At 52.2% G+C, this 26,337-nt stretch overlaps 1 protein-coding gene across 2 annotated transcripts; it reads right to left on the reverse strand.

The window, feature by feature from the left end:
- Nucleotides 1-8,764: 8,764 nt before the first annotated feature.
- Nucleotides 8,765-26,292, reverse strand: CCDC25 (coiled-coil domain containing 25). 2 transcript variants are annotated; one of them, XM_053250666.1, is made up of 9 exons: nt 26,109-26,292; nt 24,671-24,718; nt 22,660-22,699; nt 20,918-20,969; nt 16,718-16,793; nt 15,718-15,821; nt 11,844-12,043; nt 10,255-10,300; nt 8,765-9,348 (listed from the first exon to the last, which is right to left on the reverse strand). In XM_053250666.1, exons 1-9 carry the CDS (start codon nt 26,131-26,133, stop codon nt 9,319-9,321), a joined length of 621 nt encoding a protein of 206 aa, XP_053106641.1. In that variant the 5' UTR covers nt 26,134-26,292; the 3' UTR covers nt 8,765-9,318. The 2 variants fall into 2 exon arrangements, with proteins under 2 accessions (XP_053106641.1, XP_053106648.1); XM_053250673.1 differs by lacking the exon at nt 26,109-26,292 and adding an exon at nt 25,422-25,458.
- Between the last annotated feature and the right edge of the window lie 45 nt (nt 26,293-26,337).

The raw sequence follows: 26,337 nt of genomic DNA on the forward strand, positions 1-26,337 counted from the left end.
TCAACATTTCCCCAGCTGTTGGGGCTGCTGCTAGCACACCTCGTTCTGATGACCAAGCAAGTTCCACCAGATGCACTTTTGCCACCCTCTCTCTCTCTCCCTTTGGCTCCGAAAACAAGGGGCCTTTCAGGGAAAGGAAGGCGATCGCCACAGCAGCAAAAGGTTCAGACCAACCGGCATGGGCTTGGCTTGTGCACACACTATCCTGGCACAAGCTGGGGGGACCCCAGGCAGGTGACGCCTCAACCCTGAGCCTCTGAGCATGTGCAAAGTGCAGCTCTGTTATCTTAGGGAAACCACCATCGGGGTTACAGGACAGGACTCATGGGTCAAAAAACACAGGCGGACTGGGAGAAGGTGAGAGTGCCGCTAGTATCTAAAAACACATAGCTAACACATACTCACAAACAGAGGATTGCTTAGGGAAGGGCTGTAGCTCAGTGGTAAAATGCATGCTTTTCACTCAGAGGGTCCCAGGTTCAAGCCCCAAGCAGCAACTCTAGGTAGGGTGGGGGAAAGAAAACCCTCTCTGAAACACTAGAAGAAAGTTGCTGCCAGTTGGAGTAGGCACTCATGAGCTAGACAGACCAATGGTCAGACTCAGTAAGTAGGACACTGGCTCAGCCCCCCTAGGAAGGAAGGAAGGAAGGAAGGAAGGAAGGGCCAGCAAGCAGATCCACCTCAGTCCAAACATGAGTTCAGGCAGCGTCCCTGGCACCTCCTGAGAGAGGCAGCAGTGGGTGCCAAGGAGCAGCAAGACGGCTGGGCTGCCCCCCAGCAGCCAGCGTCACTCTCGCACCACCTCGGCTGCCACCCTCTAGAGCACAAATTGGATCCAGGCAGCTGCCAGAGGAGGGATCAAGCGGGGGAACCCTGGAAGCTCGTCTGGGGCTCCTCAGGTGGCCATCTGGCCGGCCATCATGATCTGGAAAGAGAGCAGCTTGCCCATCACCCACAGGTCTGAGTCAGACCCTTGGTCCATCTCGCTGAGTCTTGCCTGCACTGACTGGCAGCAGCACTCCAGGGTCTCAGGCAGGGGTCTGTCTCAGCCCAGTCTGGAGATGCTGCCGGGAAGTGAACCTGGGAGGACCTTCTGCACGCAAAGCAGCTGCCCTTCCACTGAGTTTTTGGAAGAGCCCCCCCCCCCCCCCCCGCGCGAGAGCATCTTCAGCTGGAGGCCCAGGTACACGTAGACCAGACCAGACCAAACCATCGGCGTGAAAGGCTTCCGCTGGGCAGGAGGCTTGCAAACCACTGCAACAGACCAAGCAGGAGGAATCTCTCAAGGCGATAGATTCTGTAGCATCTAATCCATAAAAGAGCTCCCTGAAAGACATTTGCTCAGTTCTAGGTCACATCTGCACGACCAACAAGTCTAAACGAAGCTAACAGGGATGAATTTCCCCCAAGGGACATTGGGAACCGGCAGGGGTGTAGCTAGAGGGGGGGTGCGTGTTTGCCCCCTCCCCTGGCTGCCCCTCAGAGTGAAGGAGATAATGAAGAAAAGCGGGGAGGGGGGAGCTTCAGGATCTGGGGGAGCCCCGGGTTCATTGAACCCATCCGCTCAATTATAGCTACACCCCTGGGAACTGGGGAGGGAGGGGTTGAGCATTCTTGGTGTGAAAGCCAGGGTCCCCTCCCTGAACTACAGTTCCCAGGATTCCTTGGAACTCGAACTCCTCTGCCCTTGGATCAGGCCACACATGTCAACAGTGTTGGAATTTCTCTGTGGTGAGAGAATCCCTTTCTCATTATAGCAGAGTGCACAGAGGCACAACATAGTTAGGCATGCGTGTATCCTGAGAGTCAAGTAACTTGGAGCCAATTCATAGTTTCAAATCAATATAAAAGGCATTTATTAAGGAACTCCATTCTAGATAGGAAAGTGAGGAGTTAGGATCTCTAATCTGTCTATCTAGCTGGAGGCAGATGGATTCTGCATCTTCTCTGCACATATGGTGCAGGGAGAGAGGCTTGCCATGTTACAAGGTAGAAGGGCCGGTAGGGAAGAGAGAGAGAGAGGAAGGAAGTTAGTCCCTGAGATTAGCAATCTACATATCCAAAGGGATAGTGTCAGAGCAGTGGAGAAGGGATGACCAATGTCTTGACTCTCTAGCCCTCTGACTTACTAGTCTGTCCTCCACTGTCTGAGACAAGAGACAGCGCAAAGTCCTTAACTTCCAACAAACAGGCCACTGGCAGGCCACTGCCGCGTCTCCTGAGCAGTTGCTGAGTGGGGAGAGGGGCAGGGGCAGCCAGCCTCACGGGCACACCTTCTGGAATACCAGGCCTTGGCATTCCCTGGGCCACTCGGAAGGAGCGCCCACAGGTCCAGCCACTTCTCCATAGAGAAAGGCAGTCCCGTCTCCACAACATTCAGGGCGGAGGAACTCGGCAGTCTGGTGGGGTCAAACAAGAGGTGGTGGCAGGACCCCCAGCCCGTGCCGCCCACAGGCAGCTTGCTGACTCTGGAAGCCTGACGCCCTCAGCGCTCCATGAGGAGGCGGCCACACCTAGCAGGTCCCAGTGAGCCTCCCACATAGACCGGGCGGACCGGGCACGTGAGCAGGCAGGCACAGGACCCCCTGCCGCCTCCAGAAGCCGAAGCAGAGAGAGAAGCCGCAGCCTCTCCTTGGGGCAGACCCCTGCCAACCAGCCGGGAAAGCCGAGATCCCTCCCGTCTGCAGGGCCAAGGGGCTCGCTGGCAGCTGGTCCGCCGAGTGCTTTGGCCCCCTCCCGGCCAGCCCCTTTGGGCCCTGAAGGCCTCCGTGTTGGGCACAGGCAGGCTCAGGTCCGGAGAGGATGAGGGCGCAGTGATGCTCCACAGCCCGCCACAGCACGTCCCACTAGGAGGACGAGGTCAGACTCTGGGAGTGTGAGCCAGACGGGATGGGAGGGAAGGCAGTGACAGGCCCGAGCGTGGCTGGGAAATGGAAAGCAACCCCGAGAGGCTGCAAGCCTGAGCAGGGAAATGGCAGGACGGAGCTGCTGGGAAGTTTGCCCAATGGCCATTGCCCAGCTTGAAATCACCCCCACCAGTTGCATGTCCCTCCACAGCAGAAGAGAGTTGACGGGGGTGGAGGGAGGGGGGCATCCCCCCAGAGGATTCATGGGCTTAGCGCCCCCCCACACACACACACACAAAGCCAAGGAATTCCAGAACATTTCCTAAGCCAGTCTTGCCTGCACATTTCTGGGACTGGGAGAGCTTCTCCCACCAGCAACAACGGCTGCTACAGCCACCTCTGGGGACGGCAGGGAGAGCCTCCCCGTCAGCAGGCAGCTTGAAGCTGCTCCAGGGAACACTCCGCCCCCCAGAAGCTTATCAGAGGATCTCAGCAGCAGAAGTCGAGGACATCGGGGAAAGGAGGAAGAGAGCTGCCTTGGGGGGACCCATGATGAGGGCCTGGCCGCTCAGGGGCTGCTGCGTGGCGGCGGGGAAGGGACATCACTCAGCAGAAGAGCATCAGGCCCTGGGTTTGCTCCCTGGCAGGATCTTAGTGGGGCTGGGAAAGAGTCCTCCTGCCTGCCGGAAACCTCGGAGAGCAGCTGCCAGCCAGAGCAGACAATACTGAGCTGGGTGGACCAAGGGTCTGACTCAGTGGGAGGCAGACTCCTATGTCACCTCTCTCCTCCTTGCCTTGATTCGATTTTAATACAGTTGCTGCCGGATTTGACCAGAGCAGCCATTGGGGGGGGTAGGTTTTGCTCTGCAGTTTCCCTGATCCAAGATTTCCCCCATCCCCAGCGAGGGAAACAAATTGTTCGGTCCTGCGAGGGAAACAAATTGACCTGAATTCTTTCTCACTCACCACAGGAGAGGGAGGAGGAGCATTTAGATCAGGAAAACGGCCATTGGGCGGGAAGGGCTGAAAGACCCTCCTTCACGGAGGCTGCCTCAGTCCCCTTGGCGGGGTTGGGGTTGCCAGGCTTGAGATAGCTACTGACACGCCGCCTCCTGTGCCTTCGATAAAGCCATGTCGCAAGTGAAGATGTCCCTGCCATGGGGAATGAAGAAATGATGGGCAAAAGCTTCGCCCGTTTAATTTGTGCAGCAAATATTTGCCATTCTGTTTAATGTAAGTGGCTTTCAGCTTTCCTTGGAGCAGAAGCTGGGTTACCTACCTTGGGGTACAATCCCCCCCCTCGCCCCCACCCACCCCCCAGCACCAACCCCACACAACTTTGCTGAAGAATCCGAGTTGGCTGCTTCCCCAACCACCAAAATGTAGCTCAGAGAGAAATTAAGGGCCTTTGCACTTCCCAGGGGCGCCAAGGGCACACGCCATCCATGCCACAGACAGGCACACAGCTGAAAACGCACGTCCCACCACCGAGGGCGATCGCCATCCCAGCTCTAACTTACATGTGGAATCACAGACTCTCCCCAGAGCACTGCAGTCCCAGTTTGCATCTGTATGTCCCTTCTTGTCACCACTTAAGAGGAGCAGGCTGGAGACCCACGGCCTCATGATGGGGGGGGGAACTCAAGGCACATGCTCAGTCACCCCTCCTGCACCTGGGTCCCCCACCCCACCCCACCCCCCGCATTGTTTGCCTGGATCGTGGGCACCGATCCCGGCCTGTTCTTTGTGCACCCACCTTCCTTAAGCAGCACAGGAGAGACCATGCGTGGGGGTGGCGGGGAGAAGCCACCTTGGCTCCGGAGCCGAGGGCATTTGGCTGTCCTTGCGGGGGATCCTGAAGTGGTTCTCCACCCCACTGCTAGGGCTGCAGGGGATCATCTCCCCGCTCGCATCCCTCTTCACTGCTTCTGCCCAAAGCACAAAGGTTGCTTGCATCGTTGGGCTGGCGCGAATGTCCAAGCCACGCCGTCTCTTCTGGGAGAATTCCCCCCACATTATAGGGAAAGTGCTAAAACAGCAGGTTGGGGCTACAGGGAACTCCAGAAAGGGTGGCCTTCAGGAGCCCTTGGATCAAGCAGATGAAGTAGCCCAGCATCTGGATTTCCAGAGTCTGGTCCAAGCACAGACAGCACCCATAAGGCAGGCTTGGCAGGCACAACCCGCTCAGCTTGCACCGTCCAGGGACTCCTCTAGCACCACAAAGGCCTCTGCGTGACCCGCCGCCACCCAAAGCCAGAGACTGGCTGCCACAAGATTTCCACAGTGGACCTGGCTCACTGCTGCTCCAAGTCCCACAGTACTCTGAAGCAGGGGTCCTCAGCCAGGGGGCCCTCCAGGGCTACTAGACTATACTGTGGCTGCTGCTGCTGCTGCTGCTGCTGGACTGCTCTAGGATTATCATCTCTCTGCCACCTTGAATGCAAACCTTAATCCAACATGGTTCACAGCAGCAGAAAGAGATGTCATACATTAAAGTGACCAGACTAAAATTGCGTAACAAAAAGCAATACGGAGAATGAAAATGTCTGCGCATGGGTAAAAAATGTTTAACGGATGTTGCCTCCTGGTGGCCACTGCTTTGGGATCAAGAAAGGACAGCTGCCCAGGCACTGCTGAGGTTTCCACAAGGACCAAGTTAGCGCGCTCCGCAGTTACAGAGCTGCTTTTCAGCTAGGAGCAGAGGCTACATAAAGCCACCTGAGGACTGTTTGGCCAAAATGTGTCTTACAAATTTAACTCCAAGTTGGAGCTTTGAAACTGCCAGTATGCTCCATTCTCATCTTCTACAAGTGACGCTGTCCTACAGTTTGGGGTGCCGTGCCCAAAAGTTGTGAACTTTCTTAAGTCTTCAATTCAAATGATGAACAGATTCAACACACCAAAATTATGGGGGAAACCATGTATGAGGCTTACCAGGAAGGCATCACACAAATATGGTATTTATCTTGGTTTTCTAGTAGTCATTTTCCCCAGAGTTTTAAAGGTATTATTAGACGGTTCATAACACGTTGCTTTTATTCTGACTGATCCATGTTGTGAAGATTATTTTATTTTTGTGAAGCAAACGGTACTACATAAGGTCTTGAAAGGTTTAAAAGATTTAAGGTTAGGGTTGGCATTGGCAAAGAGCAAAAAGGAATTCTGTACCCTGTTTTGTTTTTAGGGAAAAATCCCATTTACCAGCTGCCTCCCCCCACCCCAAATGCCCAAGCACGCTAAAACCTGAGGAAATCTCTCATTTCTGCCACAACATTCTGCCACCGGACCTTGGGAGTGTATCGTGGCATCATGAGGCTTCCACCTCGGGAGTCCCACCTCTTTCTCAGCACAGCCTTCTTCCCGCAGGGCTACTTGACGTCTTTGCCTTCTTCCTGCTCCCGACATGGAGTAGTAGCAGCAGCAGCAGCCACAGCTGATCTATTTACTGCTTTTCAGACATGTGCACTGCAGCTTCCTTGCAGCCACAGGATTCCAGCAAGGAAGGTTTGAATTATTTCATTTATTAAAAACAAAAAACCACACTGAGCCTAGCACTCCCCCAAGCCCAAGTAAACAGACAACTGGAAGAAAAAAGCCATGTTTAAAGTCATGTCACTTCAATTATCTCTAATCCGTGTTGTGCAAGTTACTTTATTTTTTTCGCAGTGAAAAACCACACTCAAGTGTTTCAAAAATGTTACGCAAACAGTCTTTCTTACTCTGTTGGACGTCCACATTAAAACAAACCCTTGTCCTTGCTGCCCAACATGCTTGCCCTGAAACAGACGGGAAGGGGGCGGCCCTGCTGGGTCTGAGCAAGGAAGCAACCAGCCCTCTGCTTCTGACCTGGGCCACCCAGCTCCCTCCTGGAAGCCTCCGCAGCTTCCCTCATTAAGTACACAAGATCTACCAGACTGGGGGTGCATTTCCGCAGTTGCCAGAGAAGGCTAGACTAAGATAGCCCCCCCCCCCCCCCCGCGGCACACAGGCCAAAATCCAGCTGCCCTCCGTGCCTTGCCGTGATTTCTCTCAAACCGGCGTCTTCACCTGGATCATTCCTTGGTTCATCAGTGGGTGTACACACTGCTTCTAGTGCTACAATTGTGATCAAGACAAGAACTGCTCCTAGTCCTGGGCAAGTGCTACAGTTCTAGGAGAGTGACTGGTGGTAACCTGCTCTAAATGCAACCAGCCCACCATTAAGGAGACCACCCCTCAAAGGGACCAAAACATTAAGCGTTACAGAGTTGGGAGGGGCCCGTCTGGGCCACAGCATCCAACCCCTGCTCAATGGAGACTGTCAGCAAACTACAATTAGAGACATGCTGGTCACCCAAGATCCGGCCACCTGCCTCGACAGCCTAATTCAGTCAGACCTCAGAAAGAATTTAGAAACTTTCGCCTGGCTTGGAAAGAGAGAGAAGACGACGACTCCGATTAACCATTTCTGCAGGAACGCTGGATGACAAGCAGCACTGAAGTATGCACACCATGGCAGTGATGTACATGATGGCACCAGGCTCAGCCCTGAACTGAAAGGGTGCCCAGCATGTGTGGGGCACGGCTCTACATTGCAGGAGATGGACAGACATTTCCCCTTCTGCACTAGATCGGGACTTTGGACCTTCTTGTTCACTAGATAGATAGATAGATCTGGATTTATGCCAAGACCACCCCAAAACACAAGTATTTGAAACATTGGCTTTAAAATCATCCAAGAGGATGAGGATGAGGATGAGTCTTGGGCAGAAAGTACACCGAAGGAAACCGAATGCCTGTGCACCTTACACAAGACTGCCTGGTCATTTCCACCCACCAACATTCCACCCCAAAATACCCCAAGCTAGGCATGTGCCCGAAACATTTCAGAGGCTATTATAGAGGCTTACGAAACATTTCAGCGCTGCAGGGGGGGGTGCGTTTCGGCGCCGGCAGGGGTAGTTCTAAGGGCGGGGGAGGGTGTACTCACCCCTCCCGCCACATTTCCCCTGCCAGCACTCTGTGATTTTTAAGCCCCTCAGGGTGGCAGTGTTCCTCTCTGCTGCCCCGTTTCCCCCATAGGCTGGAAGTGGCCGGAAGTAGCGTGCATGGGTGCTCCCATCGTGCGTGCATGGAAGACGCATGCACACGCACGCAACAGGCAGATGCGCGCTTGCTACTTCCAGCCACTTCCGGCCGATGGGGGAAACAGGGCAGCAGGGGGGAACGCTGCCACCCCGAGGGGCTTAAAAACAACAGAGCGCCGGCAGGGGAAATGTGGCAGGAGGGATGAGTACACCCTCCCCCGCCCTTAGAAGTACTACCCCCGCTGGCGCCCAAGATCTTCGTGCACATCCCTACCCAAAGCTGTGGAAGAGAGTCAAAATGGCACTGAGAAGAGCGACAGCTTAGATGCACACACACCCTTGCATGAATTACACTGTCCTAAGCAACGTATAACAAACTAAAACTGGCAGTGTGCTCAGTCATTTGGGGGCGGGTGTGTGTTTAAAGCCATCTATTCATGTACCCTCTCACTCACTCCGAGGGGTCTTTGGATTCTGTTAGCATTCCTCTTGTGAAAACTTTGCCAATGAGGCACCGAGTCTTGGGTCTGCAGTCACGACAATGACATGGGGAGAACGGCCAGGCTCCCGGCATGCCTCCTTTTGCTTAGCGGTCACTGGTGGGGCCAGGTGTGCATGCTCTCCGTCCAGGTATCTGAGGTGGTGCTTGCCCAGGCTGTTTAGGAGGAGCCGCTGGTGGGCCGGAGTTCCACTGGAGCAGACCCCACTGGAGACCCTGGGGCCCTGCAGAGAGTCTGCTTCTCTCAGGGAGAGCAGCAAGAGTGCCCACCCTCTGGCCAAAGCCTCAGCAGGCCCCAGAGCTGGCCCTGAGCTGGGGGAATGCAAGGAGGCCACCAAGAAAGACAGCCGAGGTCCAAGCACACACTTCTTGGCTTTAATCAGGAGGCAGATGCCCACTGGCGACATGGGCTGCTGAGTGAGCAAAGCTCTCGGTTCCCAGACAAGCATTTTACAGCATGGAAATGCAGCTGTGCAAACCTCAAATCCCGACGGAGGTTAGAGGGGGAAACCAAGTGCTGAACACAGGTGCACTCAATCAGCGCCAAAAAAAAAAAAAATCCCCCAACACCGCAAGGCGAGAGCGACGTCCTCAGGTCAGCGACCGAGTCGAAGGGCGATGGCAAAGCGTTCCAAGTTGGTCTCTTCCCAGGGGAGGCCAAAGGCAGGAGCAGCCCTTCTACGGCTCCAGCGCTTTGAAAAGCAGCTGCCGCCGCCGCCACCTCCACCCCCTCCCCTGGAAACGCAGGATGCATCCAAGCTGGCAGGCCCAGAGCACCCGGCAGGACGCTCTCCCCGGCTCCTCCCAGGGCAGCCACCCTCCAGTTCACTTGCTTGTTTCTGGCCCCCACAGCAGAGAGCCACCGAGTCCAGGCCCCCTTCCTCTTCTGAAAGGAGGGCCCTCCGGCTTACATGAAGTCATCCGAGTCGTTGCCGTCCTGGGGAGGAGGAGGGACAGGAGAGGCTGTCAGAGGCGCCTAGTCAGGAGGGTCCGATCTCTCTCTCTTTCGCTCTAGGTCTAGCAGACCACCACAGGGCAAGGCCAGGGGTCTCAAACGGGGATGCCTCTAGACTACAACCCCCATCATGCCCAGTCGCAGTGCCCTTTGGCCTCCTGACATGCAAAATGAGGGAGAGGTTTTCCCTCAGGGTTGACCAGCAAGCACCCCGGAAGCGTGTGTGTGTGTGTGTGTGTGTGTGTGTGTGTGTGTGTGTGTGTGTGTGTGTGCGCGCGCGCGCGCGCGCAGCCGCTTCCTTTGCCACATGTGGTTTGGCTCACAGCTTCCAGTCACCCGACCCGACACGGCCTGCCCTTCTGCCCCTTTCCTGCGGTGCATCTCGCCTGCCCCTGCCCTGTGGGAGGGCGCTGATGTCTGGAGGAGCCTGCCCAGGGGGAGGGGACTCCGCTCGAGGAGCTGCTGGTTCCACCCAGCCTTCTGATCCGAGTGTCAACAGCCAGGCACAGGAACTATCATGGAGTCTACAGTCCAGGTGGACAAACGGAAGCCTCCTGCCTGTAACCTTTTTTAAAAATAAAAAGAGCTACAAACCAGCGGCCATTCCGCCAGTTCCCAGGGCAATGGCTGCATTTTCTACAGGGCTCCAGTGCCCAGTCTAAGAGTCACTGCAGAGACACCCCCCCCACACACACACACAGCCCTCCTGCAAGTGCCACGAGCAAAGATATCACGGGCTATTTTCCTCAGGTGGTTTTGACTAACTCCGTGGGAGCTGGCAAAAGGAAAGCAGGAGCTAGCGCACCACCCCCTGGAATTAAGGGAAACGGGGCAAGGAAGAGGAAGGAGTCTGCCATCACAGCAAGAGGCTCCTCGTCCTGGACATACCTGGTTGGAGGACATGTTTTCTGCCTTCATTAAGGACGAGTAACTCCTGCAAGGAGAAGAGAACCAACATGCATTTCTGCAAGGCTGACAGTTTCAAAGGAAAACAAGGAGGGAGCTTTGGCCATTCAGGGCCATTTAATAGGAAGGATGAACCAGTCCACATGATAACTTCTAGGCACAGAGGGACGGCTGTGTGACCTGGAGGCTTGCTCCCACATGTCACCAGGTGTTTGACTGCAGTGTGTGAATTGGCATGATTCTGTATCATCTACCAGCAGCAATTTCCCCCAGACCTGCATGTTAACTAGCACTACCACCATCTACACACCACCATCTGTGTCTCGAGATTGCCACAAGCTAGGCCACAGTTGCTTGGGGCCTCCCAACACTGACTATGTGACCCAAGAGAGACTCCCAGACTTTCAGCTGTGGGGGTCTTCTCTCTCCCCAGCATGACCTGCCACCTCTGGGTGTTACCAGCAGGGGTTTGGACTTCCCAGAAATCCCAGCCTCTGCCCTGCAAGACATGCATCACTTATTCCTTACTAATTGGGATAAACAAAGCAAGCCTGAAGGATCCCTGCAGACTTGGAAAGCATCCACTGAAGGAGGTTAGCTGAAATACAAAATGGAGACAAAATGCTGACCACTCTCCATTACGAAGCAAGACAGGCGCAACTATTTCCACTCGTGAGCTGCCAGAAGAGGGGAAAGGCCTGAAGCTTCAGCAGCTCGTGGGCTCAGGACTTCTTCTCATGGCTTCCATTCAGAGCAGGGAATTGGCTGAGCAGAAAAAACCACATTCAATCCCAAACCCATCCTGTAGGCTTGGCATTCAGAAGTGGTGCCTTAGTTGTTGAAAACCACAAAAGCCACTTCCCAGCCAGCCCCTCCAGCGTTTCAGGGACTGCCCCAAACACTGGTGGCTGGAAAGTTCTTTTCTGTTGTTGCTTAACCTGGGAGAGAAAGGACACGGCTGGTTCAGGGCAATGAGCTTCATGACCCTCAACCAAAACGTTCCAGCAACAGATTCAGTCAAGAAAGCAGCAAAGTGTCAAGGTACAGTCCTCTCTGAGATGTCATGGCTGGCAAAAGGAGGGGGGGACACCTCGCTCAGCAGGGAGACCACTCACTTGGGCCAATACGATCATGCCTGAAAGCAACCTACCTCGCTCAAATGCTTATACCGGCCAACTCCAAAGTTTAAGGAGTGGGCAGATACCAAGGGGGCAGGGGCACACACAGCCCAGCAAAAGTAGCCTGCATCTTACGGAGTATGAGAGGACACCCCTCCCCACTTCCCCCCAAAAAACAGCTTGCTTACACATGCACTGAGGCGGACAGCTACCCTCCCTGTTGATCCAAGGATCGCTTGGCACAAACACTGCTGGCCTGAAGAGTCATCAGACATGATCTGGAATGCTGGCATAATATTACGGTTATTAAAAAGTTCTGTTGGAGGCGATTTGGGAAGTCAGCAGCACGGGAGGGAAAACAAACTGGAGTTTGGCACCCAAGTATGTTGTTTGAGAAAGCAGGCCAGCCTCCCTCCCCTGGCTTACGAGCAGCAGACCCACTGCCTCACCCACCTTAGCTCCTCCATCTCTTTCTTCTTCTTCATCTCGTCCTTCTCTCTCCGCTTCATCTCCTGGATCTGGGCCTTCTTCTCGTTCCTCTCCTCCCGGTCACGGGATTCCTTCTCTGCAGCCAGGTCTGGGAATCGCTCCACCTTGGTCTTCTCTAGCCGATTCAAGATCTCATTCACCTTCTCCACTGTCAACATCTTCACCTGGGGGCAGGAAAGAACTGTGACCCTTATTTGAAAAATGCTGCTGAAGGACACAGACAGAAAGAAAACGCCTAACTGTGAATGAGATGCAGGCAAGCCGCAAAACTCTGAGCAAGCCCCAGGACACACGCAGCAGACCGAGTGGCTACTTCCCTGGGGAGGCAAGATTTCCATTTCAACACCACCTCAACTAGTAGCTCCAGGCAGTTTACAAACAAAAGGGTAGCAGAGAAGCAGCCGCCACAGCGTGCGATCCACGAGGTGCACCAAGACACCATCAGCAGCATTCCAAGGGACCCAGGGTGGACCTCTCAAGGAGGCAAACTCCCTCAGCCTGGTCCCGATATCAACAGGATTGCCCCGCAAAAGAGAGCACAGTTGCACAAAGGCAAAGGCACAGGGGACATCAAAGCCCAGGAGTTGGTAACCAGAAGAGCCAAATCCCAGGATCTTGAAGAACGCAGGGGCAGGCCCAAGGAGGCCCATCCAGTCCAGCCTCCTGCTTCACACAGCGGCCCACCAGAGGCCTCTGAGGAGCCCACAGGCAAGAGCCAAGGGCTCCTCTCCTCTCCCTTTCTCTCCTGCTATATTGCTCCCCTGCCACTGGGAGTCAGAGGGGTCTTGCTTCTGAGGCTGGAGGTGGCCGATAACCTCCATGACTCTGTATATAGGCCACCCAAGCTAGTGGCCATCACCACGTCCAGTGGCAGGTAATTCCACAGGTGAATCCCGCACTGTGTGAAAGGGTACTTCCTTTTGTTGGTCCTCTACTCTCCTCCTCTCTTTCATTTGTCTCTTTCCTTCAGTCTCTAGACTGCCTCCCCCATCGGCTACATGTGCCTTCTGCGCCTCAACGTCAAAGTGTCCCAACACGGCTGCATCTCCTCCTTTGCCTGCCCTTCACTCAGCGTCCTCCATTTTGCTTCTCTTCCTTCTGCTCTCACAACTTTGCAAATACTGGGGATAGTGATTCCTCTCACCAAGGCACAATCTCCTCCTCAGATCCCTCTTGGGCAAAAGCCTTTGACATTCTTGAGCCACCACAGTTACTAACCCACCCATACAAGGCCCATGTCAGCTAGAGAAGGTTCTGGCTCATCATGGTGATGAGTTAGAAGCATGCAGGTGGCTTCCCTTGCCCAGGGCTGCCCACTCCCCACCGCAAAGTAGCACTGACAGAAGCCAAGGTGGTGCCAACATGCAAGACAGAGGAACACAGGAAGCTGCCTTATACCCGAGTCAGACCATCGGTCCATCTAGCTCAGTGTTTTCTGCACAGACTGGCAGCAGCTTCTCTCAGTCTCTCTCAGCCCTATCTGGAGATGCCTGGGAGGGAACTTGGAACCCTCTGCATGCAAGCAGAAGGTTCTGGTGGGTCACTGTGTGAAACAGAATGCTGGACTGGAGGAGCTTTCGACCTGATCCAGCAGGGCTGCTCTTATGTTTCTAAGCATGCAGGTGCTCTTCCCAGAGTGGACCCATCATCCCCTCAGGGGAACATCTCACAGTGCTCACACAGTCTCCCATTCAAATGCAAACCAGGGCAGACCCTGCTTAGCAGAGGGGACCATTCGTGCTGGCGACCACAAGACCAGGTGCACACTTTATTTGGCATCCACATAAGTGATGGGCAAATGGAGACCTCTGGCCCTGTTCTCCTGCATGAGTCCAAGGAGGGGAGAGGGAGAGGGAGAGAGCGCGAGCTGGTCTTGTGGTAGCAAGCATGACTTGTCCCCATAGCTAAGCAGGGTCTGCCCTGGTTGCATAGGAATGCAGACCAGAAGTGTGAGTACTGTAAGAGATTCCCCTCAGGCGATGATGAAGCCGCTCTGGGAAGAGCAGAAGCAGAGAGACTCCTGCCTGCAACCTTGGAGGAGCCGCTGCCAGTCCGTGAAGACAATACTGAGCTAGAGGGACCAAGGGTCTGACTCAGTCTACGGCAGCTTCCTCTGATCCTAAGGGGCAAGAGCCCAAGCTACTGCCAGGGCCCAAGGGGAGGCTGCTATTGCTGCGGCTTCACCTCTAGGTAGCAGGAACGGAGGTCCTTTCAGAACAGTCAAGTGCTGCCTTGTCCTTCCACCAGGATGCCTGATCAACATATTCAGGCAGCAACTTCCTGCCTCCATCTTGTTCCAACCAGTTTTGTCAAAACCCTGCCCTGGGGGGCCTCCAGCATCTGAGTCACAGTCCTCTGATGTCACTGGAGAGGCTGCTTTTTCCCGGCTCCAGAGATTACATCACTTGCCCAAAGGTAACACAGGAAGTCTGCGGAACAGCCAGAGTCCAACCCCCGGCGGCCCAGCTGGCAGACTGAGTCCCCTCTTGGAAACTAGCCTCCTCTCCAGACTGTGTGACTTCACAGCAGGGTCACTCGCTCTGGAGAGGAGAGAAGCGGAAACGCCTCAGAAAGCGACAGATCCAGTTCCATGAAGCTGCAAAGCACCTCTCCGTTGTTCAGGGGGTTGAAAAGCTCCGCTTGAGAGAGACACCCAGCTAATGAAGGGAGGTTTCTTGCTCCCAGCTGAAGGCAAGTGGCCACGCTGACAGCTGCTATTCAGCGGCAGGCTCAGCGGCTGGCTCCTGGCCACTGCCTCAGAGGCCTGAGATGCCCCCCAATGTCTGCTTTTACGCTCTTTCATTTCAAATATATATATGCGCACACACACACACTTACTTTAGGCTGTGGAGAAGCATTCTGAAACATGGGAAGGCATGGGACCGCCTGATGCTGAAGGAGCCCACAGGCCCACATGGCCCCCAAGAGCTCTGCAGAATCCCGGGCAGAGGCCTTGCCAGGCCCCAGTGCCTAGACCCACTTTCTGAACTGGCCAAGCCAGGGACCAAAGCAGAGGCCTTGCGCATGCAGAGACATATGCGCCATCAGGGAGCTGCTCATCCCCATCCCAGCACCAGCTGACGAGAAGGGCGGCCCCCGTTACTCTCTCCTGCACCACCAGACCCCTTTACGTTAACGGAGTAGTGGGGCAACGGCCAGCTTGCGCACACCATGCACGCCAGTCTTCCTGCTCCTTCGTGACCCCAAGCAACAGCCACAGAGGTCTCACACGCTCCCCCACCCTCCAGCCTGCAATCGGAATGGAGGGCATTTCCTTCCACAGGATTTCCGTTCATTGGCACAACCCCCTCCAAACAGAGAAACCGATGGGGCAGCAAGGCGGGAAGAGGGCGTTAGACCTTTTGGCAGGGATGACGAGACACAATGAAAGAGGCTAAGGCCAGGTTAGGAGCACACAGACACACAAGGGTACCCAAAGGGACCACCATGGATGGGTATACAACGCTTGACCCCTCACATTCTCACTTATTTGTAAGCTTTTCACACGGAGTTACAAATGGGGAGTTTCCCGGGATGGGAACTTTTCCCTAGATGGGTGCGAAACAGGGAACAGCTCAGGAAGTGGAGCTCTCCAGGGCCACTCCTGGACCTGCCACGGACCCCACAGGTTGCAACGGAGGAAAGGGCCAAGCCATGCTGCCATGCCTGGCAGACCCCAGCAGGAGCTGCCCCTTCTGCTCCTCCCGGCCACCCCCCCTCCCCGCCTCCGCTCTTCATCAGACACGTGGGCAATGCCTCCCACTGGTGGCTTGGGGTGCCAGCGCCCTGACAGGCAGTGGATACCCATGGAGAGGCTGGGAGGAAGGAAGACACGTACGTCCTTTTGCCTGTGGAACCCGATCTGCCCCACGTCCATGTCTGCCGTCTTCTTGAGGTTGGTCCATGGGGTATACACCACGTTGACATTGTTCATCTTGCAGCCTAGAAAAGAATGTCAAGCCTTTCACCAAGGATGGAAGCCTGGCCAATATTTCCATCCCCGCCACTCCCAGCTTACAGCCAGCTTTGCTACGGTCTTCCTAAGAATCAGAAGTCTGTCGTCGTAAGAGCACAATGCCTGCAGTCATTACAGGAGAATTTCTAGTCCCTCAAGGCTTGTGGTGTTGGAGGGATGGGTGATCATTTGGGTGTGGCAGAGAAGGAAAGAGAGGGACCCTCCAGCAGTCACGGCTGTGCTGCCCCTTGCAAGGCGACAGCAGGAAGACCCCAGATCACATCCGGCTGCAAGCCTGCGGGAGGGAGCGGAGCTTAGCGGCTCCAGATGCTCCCAGAAGGACCGCAGCTACGCAGGGAACCCTCACACTTTCCTCTCCCTGGCTCAGACAGCAATCAGGGAGCACTGCCAGGAATTCAAAAAAAGGTTCAACGGTTCTCAGGATGAAAATCCTAGAAGGCAACAGCAGTGGCTGCACAAGACATCTGCTTCCTAGGAAAGAGCAAGGCATTTGACATCTCCCCCAATGCCACGGCTGCAAGCCAGCAGGCACAACTAGAGGCATGAAGCTCTACGCATGCAAGGGCTCCCCATAGCCCTGGATCTGAGACACACTGGGCCAGGCAGAAGGGAGAAGGGCTATGGGTCACAGGCCATTTCTTTCCAACTCCCAACATCTGCTAGACTTCAACCTGGGCCCACCCCTCCTGGTGCTTTCCTCCCACTTCTCTGGGAACTGCTAACCTGATCCAAATTAACCATTAGTCCTGCCCTGTTTCAACCTTTCCTCACAAGTCCCCAATTCAAAGCCTTTCCCCACTCCGTCCCTCCCATCTGAAACTTCGGCAGACTGGCGAAGCCCGGCTGCAAAAAATAACCCTACCTTGAATGCTGTTGGCCTTCACCAGGTGTGCGCAATCGACCAAGACCTCCTTTGGAATGTCATCCATCGTCTGCCCCTACAAGGAACCAAAGTTGGCAGTCCATGAGGTAAAGAACCCACCACGCAGGGAGGAGACGGGCCCTGCAAACCTAGCTATGGGCCCTGGCTCAGCCGAGTACATTCTAATAACGTTGCGCATTGCGAATCTCAACTGTTCAAAGCGATTCACACAATCATTCCTTCGTAATCACTGCAAATGGCAGGAGCTGGGGCTGAGGGAGGGAGGGAGGGAGGGAGGGAGAGACAGACTTTGTGGGCAAGGCAAGACTAGAACTGGAGACTTCTCATTGCTGCTAAGTTTTGGACTAAAGGTAGGGGTAGAGTGTGCCATCGAGTCAGTGTCGACTCCTGGCGCCCACAGAGCCCTGTGGTTTTTCTTTGGTAGAATGAACACAGGAGGGGCTGACCATGGTCTCCTCCTGCACAGTATCTGATGATGCCTTTCAGCAACTTCCTATATCGCTGCTGCCCAATATAGGTGCTTCCCATAGTCTGGGAAACATACCAGTGGAGATTCAAACTGGCAACCTCATAGGAACATAGGAAAGTGCCATATACTGAGTCAGACCATTGGTCTATCTAGCTCAGTATTGTCTTCACAGACTGGCAGCAGCTTCTCCAAGGCTGCAGGCAGGAATCTCTCTCAACTCACTCTTGGAGATGCCACCAGGGAGGGAACTTGGAACCTTCTGCTCTTCCCAGAGTGGCTCCATTATCCCCTGAGGGGAATCTCTTGCAGTGCTCACACTTCTGGTCTCCCATTCAGATGCAACCAGGGCAGACCCTGCTTAGCTATGGGGACAAGTCATGCTTGCCACCACAAGACCAGCTCTCCTCTCCGAGAGGTTGCTCAGAAAGCAACCTCATGCTTGCTAGGCGAGTCATTTCCAGACTAGGACCAGTGAAACCTGAGTTCAGATTTCCATTCAGCCACAGAACTCACTGGCTGACTCTGAGCCAGTCACTTCTCTCTCAGCCAACCTAACTCACAAGGTTGTTGTGAGGATAAACATAACTCATGTCCACCACTCTGGGCTCCTCGGAGGAAGAGCGGGAAATAAATATCCTCCAATGATCTGGCAGTTGGGGCCATTGATATGCTGCCCTTCCATGATGGAACTCAAGGCACCACATCAGGCAGAGGGCTCCCAAGCAGTCTCTCACCGAGGCACTGGCCAGTCCTAGGCCTGCTTGAAGCAGCATCCTTGGGGAAGCGACGGACCTTCAGGCCATGCCCCAGGCCAGGTTTAAGGCAGCCGATGCCAGCTCCTTGCTTTCCGGGCTCAAGGAGACCTCGACTAGGAGAGGAGAGCTGGGCTGGTGGCAGCCAGCAGGACTGGTCCCCATAGCTAAGCAGGGCCCGCCCTGGTTGCATCTGGATGGGAGACTAGAAGTGTGAGCAGCACTGGAAGAGAATTCCCCTCAGGGGATGGAGCCACCACTCTGGGAAGAGCTGAAGGTTCCCAGTTCCCTCCTCCCTGGCAGCATCTCCAAGAGAGGGCTGAGAGAGAGACTCCTGCCTGCCACCTTGGAGATGCTGCTGCCAGTCTGGGTAGCCAACTCTGAGCTAGATGGACGAAGGGTCTGACTCAGTATGTGGCAGTTTCCTGTGTTCCTATGACTGGTCTTCCCAACAGAGCTAATCGGGATGAGGGGATTGAACTGGCTCTGGGTGGGGCTGCAATCCCTTCAAAAGAGCATGCATGGACTATGGGGGTACTGCTGGACCCAGCTCCGTTCTGGCTGCTTGGGTAGAAGCAGCAGCCAGGAGGCTTCTGCACAGCTTTGGCTGATGTGCCAGCTGCACCGCTTTCTTGAGAACACAAATCTGGCCACAGTTACTCATGCCTTTGTCACGTCATGACTGGATTACTGCAATACACTCTATGTGGGGATGCCCTTGGAGTCTATCTGGGAAGTTCCACAGGGGCAAAGTGCAGCAGCGAAGGCTCTTTCTGGAGCCAGTCGCAGGGAGTGTATGATGCCCCTTTGGAAAGAGCAGCATTGGCTACTGATTGTTCCCAGATCCATTTCAAGGTGCTGCTTATCACCAATCAAGTCCTTAGCAGCTTGGGTCCTTGATCCCTGAAGGAGGCCTGCCTGTCCTGCACTTGCCGCTGAACCTTCTCCGTTCTTGCTCCCAGGCTCTGCAACGCTCTCCCAGGGGATGTCTGCTCCTCCGCTTCCCTTCCTGCCCGCAAGAAGCAAGTCAAGCCCTTGCTGTTTACCCACCCCTTTGACCCTTAAGGGGTGCAGGTTTCTCTGCTCTTTTGCTGCTTCTGCAGTTTTATTTTATTGCTGTGTGGTTGGTTCTTTTAATTTGATTTTTACGGATTTTGTGGTTGCACAAAATAAATAAATATTTGCTTTGGTCACATTAAGCCTGCCAAACCCCTCCAGCCACTTTGTTGAACCCCCGCCCCCTCCTTCCCCCCACTCTGGATGAGCTATATAAGCTCTCTGGGGCTTATAGAAAGAGGCAGAACATCTTGGATGAGACCTCCTGTTTAGTCCTAGTTCAGCCTGGCTTCCATCCTGGATTTGGCACTGAAATCACTGTGGTTGCCCTGGAATGAGACAGCAGGAGTGCATTCCTGGCGATTCTGCTGCATCAGGAGCTTTCGATACCACCAGCCATGGTATCCTTCCAGGCCTCCACCTGGAAGAACCAGGGCTGGGAGATTTAGCCGTGGAATGATTCCAGCCCAACTTTGAAGAAAGGGTTCAGAGACCATCACTGGGGGGGTTACTGCTTGGCCTCACGGCCACTGGCCTTTAGGGTCCCACAAGGCTGTCTTGTCCCCCATGTTGTTGAACATCTACATGAAATTACTGGGAAAGATCACTCTGCCATGAGCCAAGTTATCAGCTCCCTGGGAGTCGATGAGCACCTTCAGCCCCAAGTTGGAGACTGCAGTGAGATGGATGTGGGCCAACAAGCTGCAACATAATCCATGCAAGACGGAGGAGCTGATGGCCCAAAGGAGAGCTGTTCAGGGACGGAGGGCTCAACCCGGCCTCTGAAAAAACCGGTGCTCAGTCTGAAGACGGTCCTGGCCCCAGCTTTGCTCCTGAAGGGTTAAACGGCAGTAGTGGCTAGCCTTCAACTAGTGCATCAGCTGCAACCCTTTGCGGGGGATGTCAGGTCGGGCCTGGCACTCATGCCTTGGGCATTCCTGGTTAGATTACTGCAATGCACTCTATATGGGGGTACATGTGAGTGCAGAACAGATTGCTGACTGGGACCACTCACTGTGTACACATTATATTTCTCCTGAAGGAGTTGCATTATCTGCCAATCTGGCTGGATGCAATTCAAGATGGTGGTTACCAGCTTAAAGCCCTACGTGGCCTGGCCCAGTTTCTTGAAAGCCTACCTTCTCCCGAGTGAATCCATCCATCCATCTGAGGAGACCTGCCAGGAGGGCTTTGCTCCATGTGCCAGCACCTACTGAAGCTCCACTTTCACACCCATGGGACAGGCCCTTCTCTGCTCTTGGCCCCAAACTATGGAACTCCCCTTCAGGAAAGAGCTGCACAGTGTCCTCCCTCTCAGCCTTTTGCAAGCTAAAGACCATTTTGCTTGGCAGGGACTCTGACCAGCTCAGTGGCAGAGCATCTGCCTACATGCAAAAGATCCCAGGTTCACACCCTGGCAGCATCTCCAAGTGAGGGCTGAGAGAAACTCCCGCCTGAAACCTTGGAGAAGCTGCTGCCGGTCACTGTAGACAATGCTGAGCTAGATGAACCAAGGGTCTGCCTCAGTAGAAGGCCGTTTCCTATTATCCTGTCTGTATTGTGTAGAGCAGGAGGCACAGAATCTACACAATTGCGCTTAATTTTAGTTCTTTTATTCTGTGCTTAGTTACAGTTTTTAGCAATACTGTTTTATGAAGTTTTGCTGTTCTGGTTTGCTTTCTTGTATGCCACTCTGGGAGTTAACAAAAAAGCAGTTTAAACATGTAAATAATTAGTATAAATATAATGGGTTCTAGCCACCCAACTTCCAACTGGCACATTTCATATGGGATGCCAACAGGTCCCGTGAGCAGACAGTCCTAGCCCTCAAGGTCACAGCCAAATACTGCCATCCGAAAGGGTACACATAATCGAGGACAAGCACGAGAACCAGGGAGTTACCTTATGTAACCGGAGATAGACATGCGCAGAGGAGAGCTTGTCCACATGAAACCTATATAAAACACAGCACAGATCTGACCAAGGCAATGATTCATTCCCCAAAAATGTTTCCATAAGTACTGCCATAACAGGATGGCTACCACATGGGTATGAGCACCTTAAAGCATGCATATTTGATAGCACGGGAAGGCATTTTTATCACGCTCACATCTCTGCGAAAGTATGCATATAGCCTAAAGCGGAGGAATTTGAAAGGCTGAAGGAAACAGCTGCTAAAACAGCAAATGTTTTCTTTCAGGAACAACATGAAGATATACGGCCAAGTGCTCCCTCTAGTGATTCTGACATAAATGGCACTAGATCAATGAGAGGAGAAATGAAGCATCCCTTGACGAGATCCTTCTTTCTTGCCAAGAAACAGGGCCAGTTCATGAATCATCTTTGACAAATGTTTAGATGTTCCGATGTTCCATCCCTTCCAATGGTTAAGAATGCTCAGCAAACTATTGCCCAATACATGAACAGTGGGATAACTGATTAATAGGCAGCGGTATCTTATGGGCCCAAGTAAAGGCACAAAAGCCATTTTGGAGGGGCGGTATACAAATCAAACCAAATCAAATCAATCAATAAAAACTTCCCTACATGGGTGGGTGTACACACACACACACACACACCCTCCTACTGAATCAGACCAAAGGTCAATACAGTTGCCACCAGCTCATTTGGTGGCTATTCAGGGATGGGCCTTCTCCATTGCTGCCCCGAGGGTTTGGAACACCCTTCTGCTAAAATAAGAGCCTCCCCATCTCTTACAACTTTTTAAAAGGCGGTCAAGACACATTTGTTTACCCAGGCTTTTAATCAGATATTGTTTTAATTGTGTTTTTAATAGTTTTAACATTTTTAAGTTTTAAATTGTTGTAATGTTTTAATCTTTTTATCTGTGGTTTTTATTGTTTTGTTGTAAACCGCCCAGAGACTTGTGTTTTGGGCAGTATACAAATGTGTTAAATATATAAACAGAATAAATAAATACAGTCCAATACATGTGTCTACCAGGAATCTGATAGTTCCCCAAGCTCAAACCTTTGAGTTGGCTTAAAGTGACAGTGAATGGTTGAATGCTTGACATACCTGAATGTGGAAATCTAGCATACCAAGAGGAAAGTCTCCATTCCTGATGTGTTATGTTTTTTTACATGCAGAGGGCTTTTTTTAAAAAAGCAAAAACTTAAGTGTTAAAAATGTAAAAAAAACCCAAAAACCACCCAACCTCTATTCTGAAGTGGTACAGTCCAAGAAGTGTGTGATGTGAGCTGTTTGACAGTGGAACAGTCTGCCTCAAGCAATCAATGGGGGGCTCTCCTTGCCAGAGGTTTCCTCATAGAGTCCGAAGAGTCGTCAGCAATTTCCTCCTCTGAGGAGGTTGGACTGAAAGACCTTGCAAGTCCCTTCCCCTGCTCTAGCATCCAGTGATTCAGCTGAACCTAGAGTTCTGCCTTGCTAAGGAGGGACCAGAAAGCACAGGAACCACCTCCTCCTATGCAACCCTGACCTTTGCTCCTCTCCAGAGGCCTTCCTTCATGCTTCCTCAGCATCTGAGGTGTGGTGGGTTTTCACTTCTCAGCTGTGGCACACAAGCCACAGAATGGCCTCCCCAAAGAGGCACATCTGGCCCCCTCACTGCTCACCTTCAAAAAGGCACTGTGTTGTTTAGGCAAGCTTTAGGCAAAACTTACCAAATATCTTCTGGCCAGCCATATTTTATTAGGTCTTCATCTGCAGGAAAAAAGGCAAAGCAAACAGTGAGTAGAGAACATCCCTGGCCCCCTCCAAGAACCAGGCCACAGCTGGACCTTTTAGGCAGGTTTAGCACCTGTACCCTCTGCATCACATACCATAGCTGAATTGCTAAATTAAAAAGCCTCCTTGAAAATAAAGGAATACAGGACTGAACAGTCAAGGCAGAATTATTTCAGTCTGAATTAAGCTGTGGATTCTGAATGCCAAACTGCCTCCTTAGAACCAAGTACAGTCCTAGTCTCCACAAATTTCAAGCAAGTTTTTTTGGGAATAATATGGAATTGTTGATTCCAAAAAGGTGCTTCTAGAAAATAATAATAAAAGTTTACCTGAGAAATTTACAAGCTTATCAGAATTGCAGGGTCAGGAAAAAAACTGAATAAGTGGGAAAAGATTTTGGGTAATTAGTATTAATGAAAAATTTTGGTCTACAATTTGGCTAGAGGTTACATTGAATCATTGTGTGCATATCTAGAGAAAACTTAACATGCAACGATTTACCACCAATATCTAACCACCTACAGGATTTGTTACAGTTGTAGAGCCAGGAATAGTTACTGTTGGACACAGCATAAATCAAGATATTTCATACTCGTTTGTTGACTTTGCTCCCATTTAATTCTGCAACAAAGATTTATTTAAAAGAAGATACTAACATCCAGCTCTCTGAAAAATCATAAAATATTGGTCTTGTGGACCATCCAGTTCAACCCCTTTTGCTTGATGCAGGAAACTGAGAGCTAGTCATGGGTAACCTTATTTTGTTTTTGTAGAACACAGTTGCAACATTTACCAAAGACTAGTTGTAAATGTATTGTTGCCAGCAAAAATGGCTGGTTATGTAAAAATAAACCACTATTTGAAAGAAGGTGGGAGCCATTTATTAATTTCTGGAATTCCTAGGAAGAAAATGTTGGTGTAATTTCCCTAGAACATTGGAAGATCTGTGATATCAGTTGGAAGCTAAAGTACACTACTTTGCCTCTCTTCTGAAAGATAGATAATTTAGGAGTTACAACGTATAAGCAGAAACATTTAGTTGAGAAAGTCATAAAAAGGTTAATTTTCTCCATTTTCAAGTGGTGTTGCTTTAAAGACATCTTCAGGCACACAGTGGCACAGACCCAGAACTGTGCAGCATGCAACTAAATATCAGCCTATACATCAGCACTCCTTTTCTGACAGTTTTTAATTCCAGTTTCAAATACAGGATCATGGATTTGATCTCTGTTCAGCAGGGATGTTATAGAGTTACTTGCCCACTAGAAACCAGGGACCACTAGAGGCCAAGTGTCTGTAAGTTAGAGTAGCCAAGGTGAAACACAAGTGAAAACATTTTTGTCCCATCAGGTGTTTTTGTTGTTGTTTTTTAAGTGTGGTCTGAGGTACCACAGAGCTGAACTTATTAATTTTACTGCTGGACAGTTTGCTTGGTGCTGAATTAATTTAATTTGACTTTTTGCTTTTAATTGTTTTATGGAACTTATAGATAATTTTGTGAATTTTGCTAACTGAGCAGAGTTTTAAAAGTGGTGATCCTCTTTATTGAGCGGGGGAGAACAAGTGGCCCTATCCATGCCCAGCACAGCATCCCTCCAGTGGCTGTTGCTGAGGTCTCTCTTAAGTTCCTTTTTTAGATTGTGAGCCCTTTGGGGACAGGGAGATAATTTTATTTATTTATATCTACGTAAACCACTTTGGGAACTTTGTTGAAAAGCAGTATATAAATATTCATCGTATATGTAAACAAACAGATAAAAATAAGACATACTGAATGCTTATGGCATTGACCCACAATTCCTTTTACTCCCAACACAGGATGACCCTCATCCAGTTATTCCAAGAGAGACATGGATACTGTTCCTAAGGTGATTCATCAAAAACAAGCCTGAAAAGTATGAAACAGACCTCACTTTCACAGGCACGCCTGAACAGTATCATACTTACTTTCATATTTATCTTTTCCCATGTAAATAGTGTAAGCAGAAGGAAGAACTGAGGGACAGAAAAATAAAGAAAAATAAACCAGTGTTACAGAACAATGCAAGCTGGAACAAGGGATATTCCAGAAACCAAAACCAAAATACTAGTAGTCAATTGCATTCCCTTCCCTGAAGCCCAGGAGCGCTACAAACAAACTTTGCTCTAGTTCAGTCATTTTTAAGCCATGCTCCAGCTTTCAGGCTTCCCAAACTACACTGAACACACCATTAGGTTTAGAGTTGCTGCAATAAAGAGAGTAAGCCCCACAAACAGCATCCTGACTTCCTTGTAAAGAAAAGTGGGATCTAAATGCAACCACACTTACCAAGAGCTCACATGTTCCCACAGGAGGAGGCCAGAATGCAGCAAGTGAGTGTCAGCTGACAGCAGAAAAGATGTCTATACTTTATTTGCCAAATGCATCACTCTCCTCCCCATTCACCCCCCTTACAGGTCCCCAAAGTCAGTCTCTCTCTCTCTCTCTCTTATACACACACACACTTATGCATGAGGTTGGGGGAAATCCTGAATGGGTGAATTCTGCAATTAGAAGAGCATGATGGCCACTATTTTCACCCCTCTCAGGGAAGGGAGATGCTGCACCTTTTGACTCTCTCATGAACAGCAAGAAGACCCAACTATGAGCAATACATTTAGTGTCACATATGAAAAAGGAACTATTGGGCATCAGATGACTATTATTTGAGTTTCTTACCCACTTGGCAAAGACTCTTCATGTCAAGACAGTTTATACACAGAGTCACCATGGTGGGCTGGTGGTATTTTGTGCATTTTCATTTATTTACATATTATATCACACGGTTTGTATTATTAGGACTCAGAGACAGGTTGCTCCGCATGGGACCTTCTTACTCCTCCTAGGTGATTCTGCATCATGTTGGTTTGCGGACAGCAGCGGGCCTTCTTCGCATGAGACCTCACGTGTCCGCAGTTGGGCCTTCTCCCGGGTTTCCCTGCACGGATCCTCGCCCGCGCTGGGTCTTGGCCCCCTTCTCGGGACCGCAGCCTACGGTGCAGCGGCTGTGTGTGTTTCCAAGGGGGCATGGGAGAGGAGTCCACAGGGCCCAGTTCAGCACAACTCCTCCCCCTCGAACAGGGGTGAGTCCCAAAGGACGTGCTTGACTACAACTCCCAGAATCCCCAAGCAAGGGCCGTTGCAGCTGGGGATCCTGGGAGTTGTAGTCAACCGCATCTGGGAATCCCCGTGAGAGGGAAGAGGGATCCTTCCCGCTCCTCCTTCTCCTCCTCCTCACTACCGAGGGAGGGAGGGCGGCCTGGCTGGCTCCCTCCCAGATGGCCAGCTCCTCGGGGCAGGGGCCTCTTCTTTCTCCCCCTCCGCGGCTCTCCCAGCCCGCCGCCCGAGACACCCAGGCCCTCTTACCGTTGGACGTGAAGTAGAACACCATTGCGGCGCCAGGCTGGCCAGGGAGGACCCCTTCGTCGCCGCGGAGCGCCGGCCAAACGCCCTCGCCAGCTGCCACTAGCGACACAGACTCCGACAAATTCCAATCCGCCCGGAACGCCGAGGCCGCCCCTCCTCCCGGAAGTGAAACCCCTGAGTTCCTCCATAGAGACAGAAAAGGACGAGAGACCCACGCTGGCACTTCCGG

This window comes from Hemicordylus capensis, chromosome 1, assembly GCF_027244095.1.
Source record: "Hemicordylus capensis ecotype Gifberg chromosome 1, rHemCap1.1.pri, whole genome shotgun sequence".
In the NCBI taxonomy this organism is placed as follows: domain Eukaryota; kingdom Metazoa; phylum Chordata; class Lepidosauria; order Squamata; family Cordylidae; genus Hemicordylus; species Hemicordylus capensis.